At 34.8% G+C, this 10,872-nt stretch overlaps 1 protein-coding gene across 2 annotated transcripts in view; it reads left to right on the forward strand.

Annotated features, from left to right (window-relative positions):
- The first annotated feature begins 1,157 nt into the window (after positions 1-1,157).
- Positions 1,158-10,872, forward strand: part of LOC107707595 (uncharacterized) — a 10,287-nt gene continuing 572 nt past the window's right edge. The window contains exons 1-7 of one of the 2 annotated variants that reach the window (XM_016511672.1): positions 1,158-1,317; positions 1,941-2,279; positions 2,744-3,067; positions 3,799-4,131; positions 4,636-4,968; positions 5,511-5,840; positions 5,937-6,275. In XM_016511672.1, coding sequence (XP_016367158.1) covers positions 1,266-1,317; positions 1,941-2,279; positions 2,744-3,067; positions 3,799-4,131; positions 4,636-4,968; positions 5,511-5,840; positions 5,937-6,275 — 2,050 coding nt within the window. In that variant the 5' untranslated portion in view covers positions 1,158-1,265. Of the gene's footprint in view, positions 1,318-1,736; positions 1,762-1,940; positions 2,280-2,743; positions 3,068-3,798; positions 4,132-4,635; positions 4,969-5,510; positions 5,841-5,936; positions 6,276-10,872 lie in introns of those variants that run through there. The other variant, XM_016511673.1, reaches the window with a different exon arrangement.

Raw genomic sequence — 10,872 nt, forward strand, 5'->3', positions numbered from 1 at the left:
GATTGATTTGGGCAGGTCATTCCACCAGGAGGGAACATTTAATTTAAAAGTCCGTAAAAGTGATTTTGTGCTTCTTTGGGATGGCACAATAAAGCGACGTTCACTTGCAGAACGCAAGCTTCTAGAGGGCACATAAGTCTGAAGTAATGAATTTAGGTAAAGGGGTGCAGAGCCAGTGGTGGTTTTGTAGGAAAACATCTATACGAGCGTATGGGACGCTCAGTGGGTTCAGGTGTAGTGCAGCCAAGATGGTGGTGTGTGTTTCCGGTAAGAGAAACAGGAGGGGGAATCCCAATTTAACTTGTTTAATCAAAGGAGATTTGTATATGTTACTTCACACATGTGGTCTATAATAGACAGAAGAGATACAAAGAAAACAGTGGTAAATATATCAGTAAATGACACAAACATTCAGTTATTAAGTAATATATTAAGTAACATACATTATTTGCCGATTATATTAGTAAATAAAGTAAACAATTACAAGCAGATTGCGCGATTGTTGCGTATGCTCAATATTACAAGCAGGGAAAGTGCAACGTCATCAAATTTGACATTTCAAACAATATTGAACAAACCGGGTGATATGTAACTAGGAAGTGAACATAATCATTTGTATTCTAATAGAAATACACTTATTATAAAGCTCAAAGTCCGATACGAAAGCGTTTGGTTTCACTTTCGATTTCACTTTCGTTTGTGACGCAGTTTAAGATGCGTTCAATTTACGGGCAAATATCGACATTCAGATCAATAATATAGATTACAAATACAAATTATATATGGAAACTCACCCGTAATCATTTACACACTGGTAAAACATATACAAAGTTGAATAAACAGTCCAGCCAGCCTGATTTGTAACCTACTGCTGTCGAGACAAAATGTCCGCTCCTAACTGCGCTACGTGCCACTAGGGGGTGTGGCTATAGGGCTTTCTCACAATCCCATATTAAAATATGATTGTATATCAGGAACAATAAATATAGTAACTATTGACCAAACTATGGTTGCCGTAGTAGATTGCTTTATGGTTTATCAATGCATTATTTTCATTTTCTTTCTTTTTAAAAATAACCGTATATAATCATTAATAATTAAAGACCGTAACGAAACGTCACTACATCGCTCTGCAGTGCGTAAGGGAGCCTCCCAAATCATTACGTTCACTTTAATAAAACAATGGGGTCTCCTGTAATGTAAAGGAACAAGAGTATGTTTACGTAACTGAATCTGCATTCATTTTAGGAATTTTTTTTTTGAAAATGAAGCACGTCTCAAATTTGCTCTCATCGCTCATGTATTTAATCGCGTACGGTAAGTCATGTTTATACATTTACATTTACATTTAGTCATTTAGCAGACGCTTTTATCCAAAGCGACTTACAAATGAGGACAATATTCGGTCAGTGATAAAAGCGAACGTGAGGAAGTTTCGTTGATCAGCTCTACTCGATTTACATTCGACATAAATTGTTGTTTGTAGTTTGCTCGACCATTATAATACATTCTTTACTATCTCTTTTCTGGTCAACAACGCATATAAAAATGAACGATGCACAGCCCATATCAGTTTCAGAGGCGTGGATTAAAAACATTATGGCCAAACTGTTCAAGTAGGGATAACTGGAGACAGCTAAAGGGGTCTCTGTTTTTGCTCAGGTGTAGTGACTTGGTATAAAAACACATAAAAGTGACGTAGCATCAATACAATGAATAAATAGAAATCGCCTAAACTGATCAAATGTAGGCTACTTGAATGTGAGTCGCTTTGGAGAAAATCTTCTGGCGAATAAAATGCAAATAAAAACTTCAGAGATTCAAACAGCAGGAGTAAAAATAAGACCCACAATCTTTATGATCTGTAGAAAAACATTTTCACAGCACATCTGTTATATAAATTTGTTTGGCTTATGATTAACTGTTTATTTCTTCTACAGGTGTGTCTGGTGTCTGTACAGATGAAGTGTCAGTGCATGTGATGGAGGGAGATTCAGTCATTCTAAACCCTCATATTAAAAAAAACCAACAGGTTAGAATGAAATGGTATTTTAATGACATTTGCATAGCTCAAATCAGTAGAGATTGCAGACAGGCCTGTACAGATGTTCAGTGTGAAGATTCTGATGAGAGATTCAGGGACAGACTTAAGCTGGACAATCAGACTGGATCTCTGACCATCACAAACATCACAACCACAGACGCTGGACGTTATGAACTGAAGATCATCAGCAAAAGCGGCAGAATCAGTAGAAAGACATTAATTGTTGCTGTATATGGTGAGTCATTGTGTTTGAAACCAAATCTTGTACATTTAAATCAAATTATTTTATTGATCAAAATAAGCAGAATATAGTACAAACTTTGCTAAAGTGATTGTTCTGAACAAGTATTAACTTGTTCAAAAAAACATTCAAAACAATATTTTAGCTAATGTATTTGTATCACTACTGTGTGCCTTTTGCCCCATGCTGGTGAGCCTTTTACCCCGTGTGTGGGGGGTAAAAGCCCCCCCTTGCCACCTCATACATTTCTAAGATTTTTAAACAAAATAAACTACTTGTATAAATTATTTTCACACAAAATCTGTTGTTCCCATTAAGAACGGAGATTAAACTGACTGGAGCTATCTCTGCGTTCAGTGGTTTGAACGCACACGTTCCAGCCAATCAGAACTGAGTATTCAGACAGACCATGGTTTATTTTTGTTCGGCTTATAATTAACTGTTAATTTCTTCTTCAGGTTTTTTCGGTGTTGATACAAGAAGAGTGTCCGTGATGGAGGGAGATTCTGTCATTCTGCACACTGATGTTACAACAACCCAGCAAAACAGAATGACATTTAGATGGCATTTTACTGGCTCTCAAATAGCTGAAATCACTGGAGATCACACTGATATCTGTACAGATGCTCATGGGAAATTTACAGGCAGACTGGCCCTGGATCATCAGACTGGATCTCTGACAATCAAAAACATCAGAACCACAGACTCTGGACTTTATAAACTACAGATCACCTGCAGCAGAAGTATCAGAATCATAAGGAGCTTCAATGTTACCGTCACTGGTGAGTATCATGTGATGATATAAATTTAGCTCTAATTGCTTTTTTGTTTACTTATGTATGGTAAAAAAAAAAAACATTTATTTGTTACAATCTCTCTTCGATAAAACCAAATGGAAAATGTGACACAGTTTAAAATGCAACCCAGATCAGATCAGTTTCAGTGGTGTGACTGAAAAATAAAGTACGGTACAAATACTGTGAAAATGGGGTCTTTGTAAATCCTTAGGTCAAATGACTTCAAAACCTCTAAACGTAACATGTCCTCCTACCTTGAGTAATTGTTGATATATTTTACATCAGTACATAAACTGAGCAAATTTAATTTAAATGTGAGATGCTTTGAATAAATGTTTCTGCCACATGTATGAAAATGTAAATGAAAACATGTTTATGTGGGAGAATCAAACAACAGGACTAAAAATAAGAACAATACTTTGTAGAAAAACATGACATTGTATCTTAAAGTGGTGGAAAATAGCACAGTATTATTATGGGTAATATTCATCTGCATAACATTCATTATGAGTCTATAAAAAATACTTGGTTGTCTCAATGCACAAATACATGTATATGTATAAATATATGATGATGTTCTTCTGCTGTTTGTTTGCATATGTGTTACATTACATTGTGCTACTCAGTCTTTATGATCTGTAGAAAAACATTTCCACTGCACATTCCTGTTTTACAATTTTGTTTGGCTTATGACTAACTCTCTGTTTATTCTTCAGGTCTTTTTGGTTTTAGAGCCATCTTGCCAGTTTTTGTGAAGGAGGGAGATTCAGTCACTCTACACACTGATGTTGAAACAAACCAACAAAAATATATTAAATGGTATTATGATGGCATTCGAGTGGCTGAAATCAATGGAGATCTCAGTTTTATCTGTACAGATGTTCAGTGTGAAGATGCTGATGAGAGATTCAGAGACAGACTGAAGCTGGATCATCAGACTGGATCTCTGACCATCACAAACATCACAACCACAGACTCTGGAGTTTATAAAGTACAGATCATCAGCAGCAGCAGAATCAGTGAAAAGATCTTCTTTGTTGCTTTATATGGTGAGTCATTATGTTTAAATCATGTGAATAATGTGTTTAGTGGGAAATGGAAAACTCAGAGTGAAGCAATTACTGAATGCTTTGTCAGAGAGGGGGGAATTCCTGTCACACCAATTCACTCTGCTTGAATCTAATGGGTGTTTGGAGTAAACTTACACTGGACACCAGAGCAATTCTGTGATTGGATGGGGTGGGCCCATGGTAGGCCAAGCTCACCAGTTGGGTGGGCCAGGCAAAACCTGATCCCCACCGGTGGAGACGGGCCTAACCCAACATTTGACCTAACTTTTGAGCTTTAAGAGTTTTGTTAAGAAGGTTAAAAAGACCTGGTTTAGTTAACCAAGAATCCAAAGTGCAGAGAACCTGATGAAAAAAGTATGAAAAATATGTTCATAAATGTGGACATTTTGTCACAATCATTTTCATTTCCACAGTTCTTTCATGTTATGTAGTTTGTTATTATCGGCAAAAAGATCCTCCAGCAGCTGTTGGTTTGTGTTTCAGGTGTTCCTGCTGTTAAATCAGATGAAATGTCAGTGGAGGAGGGAGAATCTGTCACTTTAGATCCTGGCGTAATAAAATACCAGAATGATTTGCTGACGTGGTATTTTAATGACATTCGCATTGCTGAAATCACTGGAGATCAGCGTAAGATCTGTACAGATGTTCAGTGTGAAGATGCTGATGAGAGATTCAGAGACAGACTGAAGCTGGATCATCAGACTGGATCTCTGACCATCACAAACACCAGAACCACAGACTCTGGACTTTATAAACTACAGATCAGCAGCAGCAGCGGCGGCAGCATCATAAAGAGATTCAGTCTTATTGTTGGTAGTGAGTATAATTTAGTTATATATCAAAAATATAAATGTTTGATCTTCTAGGTATCTGATGCACTACGAGAAGTGAAAACTGTCCACCTTGACTGCATTTTTTAATAAAGCAAAATAATAAAGCACGATTATTGACCTTGGTGAGTTGCTTTGGATAAAAGCTTCTGCCAAATGAAAAAAAAAAACAATCTAGATGAAAACATGTTATTTCTGTGAGAGATTCAAACAGCAGGACTAAAAACAAAAACAAAGTTTGTAGAAAAACATGACATTGTATTTTAATGTAGTGGAAAATAACACAGTTTCCTTAATTATTTTGATGGGTGAAATTTATCTATGTAATATTCATGTATTGTATGTGCATTAAGTTCTCAAGATCATCAGTGAGTCAAATGTATGTTTATCTGATGAGTGAATGTGTAAATCAGTGATGTTCGTCTGCTGTTTGTTTGCATGTGTTACATTTCACAACATTTCACAACATTTTCACATCTCTTTCCTGTTTTTGTTTGGCTCATGATTAACTGTTCATTTCTTCTTCAGGTTTTTTCAGTGTTGTTGATACAGATAAAGTGTCTGTGATGGAGGGAGATTCAGTCATTCTACACACTGATGTTGAAACAAACCAACAAGGCAGAATGAGGTGGTATTTTAATGGTATTTACTTAGCTGAAATAAGTAAAGATATCAGTGACATCTGTACAGATGTTCAGTGTGATGAAGGTACTGAGAGATTCAGAGACAGACTGAAGCTGGATCATCAGACCGGATCTCTGACCATCACAAACACCAGAACCACAGACTCTGGACTTTATCAACTACAGATCATCAGCATCAGAATCAGTCAAAAGATATTCATTGTTGATGTAGATGGTGAGTCATTATGATTAAAAACAAGTCTTGACAATTTAAAATCACTTTTTTTTTTCAGCAAAAAGATCCTCCAGCTGCTGTTGGTTTGTGTTTCAGGTGTTTCTGCTGCTGAACGAGATAAAATGAAGAGAAAGTCAGTGAAGGAGGGAGAATCTGTCACTTTTTATCCTGCTGTAATAAAAAACCCAAATGATTTAATGAAATGGTATTTTAATGACACTCACATCGCTGAAATCAATGGAAATCTGAGTAAGATCTGTACAAATGTTCAGTGTAAAGAGAGATTCAGAGACAGACTGAAGCTGAATCAGACTGGATCTCTGACCATCACAAACACCAGAACCACAGACTCTGGACTTTATAAACTGGAGATTACCAGCTGCAGCAGCAACATCAGTATCAGTGTCATTAAGAGCTTCAGTGCTACTGTCACTGGTGAGTATCAAGTATTAATTTATTGCATTTATTGCATTGCATTGCATTGGTTTAGAATACAGTATGACATTTTGAAACCAACCTAATTAAAAAAAAAATTACATTTTGAAAATAGAAATATTAAATTATGGAAAAGGTTCAATTATAATTTTAAATATAAAACCAGATCTGCCAGAAGGTGGTGGCAAGTAACTATCTTAAAGGGATAGTTCACCCAAAAATGAAAATTTGATGTTTATCTGCTTACCCCCAGGGCATCCAAGATGTAGGTGACTTTGTTTCTTCAGTAGAACACAAACGAAGATTTTTAACTCAAACCGTTGCAGTCTGTCAGTCCTATAATGTCAGTGGATGGGAATCACGGCTTTGAGAGTCAAAAAACATACACAAACAAAACCAAATTAAACCCTGCGGCTCGTGACGATACATTGATGTGTAAAGACACGAAACGATCGGTCTGTGCAAGAAACTGAACAGTATTTATATAGTTTTTTACCTCTGTTTTTTACCGCAATGTCTGAACTGTCCTGAGCGCGTTCGCGTCTTCTTCTTCAGCCGGCGCATTAGGCGTCTTCTTCTTCTTCTTGCTTTACGGCAGATCGCAGACTTATAAGTGCATTACCGCCACCTATCTCTCAAATGTATTCATTCAGGAACGAAGCAAGTGACTGACTTTTTCATGGGTCATTGAATCATTTGATCAACAGATTTGTTCAAAATGTGCATTCATTCGGGTGGCCCTGTCCCAAATGGTACATTTCATGTGCACTTGAGGTCTTTTAGGGTATTTATTAAAGGGGTCATATGATGCGATTTCAAGTTTTCCTTTTCGCCGGATCGGCTTTCACTGTGGACGAAGCGGAGTCCAAGCAGTCGTCACATGTGGTTGCCGCAAGCCCCCCAGCCACTCCTTCGTCGAATCCGCCGATCGTGCCATTCTCAAGCCCACCCGCCACCGCTCACTCAAGCCCGCCGTGTGTTTCATTGTGAAAGCGAAACTACTTTGTTTGGCCTTCCAAAAGAGGATGACCCCTTTAAACTGTCTTATAATATCAATATCAACTTTTGTTAAATTTGTTCCTCCAAAATAAAAAAGGTACTTGTGTGCATGAAATTATGTGAATATGATGCAGCATACACTCTAAAAAAGATGGTTCTTTAAAGGTTCTTTACATGTAGTAACGGTTCTATTTAGAACCACAGCATCCTGAAGAACCCTTTTATGCTGAAATGGTTCTTTGTGTTAGAGTTTAGGGTTCTTTATTCCCACCCTTTTTGTTTTTTAAATCTGTAACTGTCAAAGTTTCTCATGACTGATTTTCTGTAGCTCAGACTGACTGTCAACATACTCTCAACAGGTAAATGATTTCATTCTTTAATTTAAATACAAATTTAACTTTAAAATTTTAACTGGTTTCCAAACAAACATGTTCTTTCCTCTTTTTAGATTTTTGGTCACATGTAAATGTGAGCAGCTCTGTTACACTGAGGATACTTCTCTCCTCTTCTCCACTAAGCAAGTAACAGAGACATTGAATTTATAATACATATTGTTAGAATTTTTTTATTTAATTTAACACAAGAACTCCCTATTCTATTTCTATTCTATCTACTTGTTTTTGTTTGAATTATTATAAAAAAAAATAATAATAATTGACCCTCTAACACTAGCTCTATCTATTCTATTTCTTTTCTATCTACTTTTTATTCTGTTTATTTATTATAAAAAAAAAACAAAACCTTGCTAACCGGGACTTGTCACAACAGTTATATATTGTTGCTCTTTTGTCAGTTTGATTGCTTCTATTACCCTAATTTGTAAGTTGCTTTGGATAAAAGTGTCTGCTAAATGATTAAATGTAAATGTAATGTAATTATTACTTGGGTTTATGCATAAACATACCTAGTCACAAAAAATATTAAAGCTATCCCATGACTTTATATCAATTTTTTCTTTTAACATTGTGAAGGGCTCACATTCTTCCATTTTTGCTTTTGGCCTTCATAGACATGATTGTTTTTACATAAGCAAATGGACAGCTCTAAACTTAATTGTGTATTTCAGATGCATCACATTCCACAATCTCATCATCTGCAGAGAGAAACTGCCACTCAGTCACACCAAAATGATGGACTTAAAGGCATCATATTGGATTGTGAAGATATTTCACTAGAATTTAGTCTTCATCACATATATTTTTTGTTTTTATTTTGTGTTTTACTTCTTCATGTATTTATTCATGTTCAATGTCAATTGTCAACTGTTGTTAAGAGCAGTGACATTTTTGCTACAATTTCACGTCAATAAAAAAGTACCTAATTCACACAATATTTTGTTGCTGCTGCTGTTGTTGTTGTTTTAATGTAAATCCCTAATAGAGGCTACACTCTAAAAAAAAAAAAGAAAAAAGATGGCTCATTACTGATTTTTTGGAGCTCAGCCATCCAACTACACACTCTCAACAGGTAAATGATTTCTTTCTTAAAATGTCTATTATTTTTAACTTTCAAACTGTAACTGGTTTCCTACCAATCATGTCTTTTTCTCTTTTTAGTTTAAGAGAACATGTACAGGTGCATCTCAATAAATTAGAATGTCGTGGAAAAGTTCATTTATTTCAGTAATTCAACTCAAATTGTGAAACTTGTGTATTAAATAAATGCAATGCACAAAGACCGAAGTAGTTTAAGTCTTTGGTTCTTTTAATTGTGATGATTTTGGCGTTTGTCCCTATTTTACTCAGCACTGGGTTGTATTTAACCCAGCATTTTTTAGAGTGTAATAAAACTAATATTAATGATATAAATATACGAATATATTAATATTAATGAAAATAAACTATCATTAAAAAGGTTATTTATAGCACCTTTAAGGTTCTATATAGCACTTTCAAAGCTTGGTTCTTTATGGAACCCTATAAAAAAAGGTTCTATTTAGCACCAAAAAGGGTTCTGCTATTGTTACAAGCTGAAGAACCCTTTTCTGGTACTGTTTAGAACCATTTTTCTTAAGAGTGTATATGGGTCTAAATATAGACCTTAGGTGGTCGTGGGTAGGGATGGGTACCGAGAACCGGTATTTTTTTGATATATATATATATATATACGTAAAAAGTTTGGATACATTACTATTTTATATTTTTTTATATTTTTGCAAGAAGTAACTTATGGTCATCAAGCCTGCATTTATTTGATCAAAATTTTAAAATACTTTAAAATACATTTTATGCAATGCAGATTTATTATCAATTTTGGAGACCTGTGATACTTTTTCACCTGTGATTCTTTGATAAATGAAAAGTTAAAAAATAACAGCATTTCTTTAAAATATTACTTTTGTAACAATATACACTACTGCTCATAAGCTTGAGGTCAGTATTTTTTGTTTTTTTATTTTGAAAGAAATTAGTTTTTATTCAGCAAGGATTTGTTAAATTGATAGAAACAGTGACAGTAAAGATTGATATTGTTAGAAAACATCTCTATTTTGAATAAATGCTGTTCTTTTTAACTTTTCATTTATCAATGAACCCCAAAAAAGTATCACAGGTTACAAAAATTTTTTTTTTTTTAATTTTTTTAATTAAGCAGCACAACTCTTTTCAACATTGATAATAAATCAGCATATTAGAATGATTTCTTAAGGATCATGTGATACTGAAGACTTGAGTAATGATGCTGAAAATTCAGCTTTGCATCACAGAAATAAATGATATTTTACAATTGAGTACAATTTAATTATTCTTTTTAAATACAGTTTTTTATGTATTTTTGATAAAATAAATCCAGGCTTGATGAGCATAAAACACTTTCCTAATGCTGCATAATTATCAAATATTTTAATATAATAAAGTCCTTTCACGTCACTATTTCACCAGCCTACACTTCACATAATAGGCCTGTAGGTGGCACTTGGGCTTCATTATTTATGATAGTTTCATGAAATAGTAAACGGTGTACCATACATAAATGTAAGGGATTTGAACACTGATTACCACTATTGCGACTTTTTGCGCTGCACGGTTTTGTGCAGTGCTTTTGTAGTCATTTAGCATCCATTTTCTCAGCGATGTAATTTGATTTTTAAAATGAGACAAACCGCAGATGCCGATTGCTTCACAAATGTTAGCTCGTCTGTCCATGTAATTTTCAACTGATTTATGAACAAGAACGGAAAATGACCGCTCCACTTCTCATTATTGTCCACTGACATTTGGACTTCTTGTACCAGATCATGATTGGTTGATGTATTATGCATGACAAACGGGCAATGATGAATTATGTAATATTCTAAAATAATTAAATCGACACACTAGCTTTGAATATTGATGAAAAAAAAGTTTAAAATATTATTTAGTTTATTTTTTTCCTTCCGGCGACCCATAGGCACTCACTGAAAGAAGGTTTCCGAACAGACTGTGGAATATCAGTCAAGAGTGTATATGGGTCTAAATATAGACAATAGTACACATTTTTGCAGAATGTACTATATGGGTGCTAAAGCAGGGATGTGCAGAGAGTTCCTCAGGGGCAGGTGCTCAAATGTAAAATAGGGGCAATGTAAAAAAAAAAAAAAAAAAAAAAAAAAAAAAAAATT

Source organism: Sinocyclocheilus rhinocerous, unplaced genomic scaffold (assembly GCF_001515625.1).
Source record: "Sinocyclocheilus rhinocerous isolate Xijiao unplaced genomic scaffold, SAMN03320098_v1.1 scaffold1707, whole genome shotgun sequence".
Classification (NCBI taxonomy): domain Eukaryota; kingdom Metazoa; phylum Chordata; class Actinopteri; order Cypriniformes; family Cyprinidae; genus Sinocyclocheilus; species Sinocyclocheilus rhinocerous.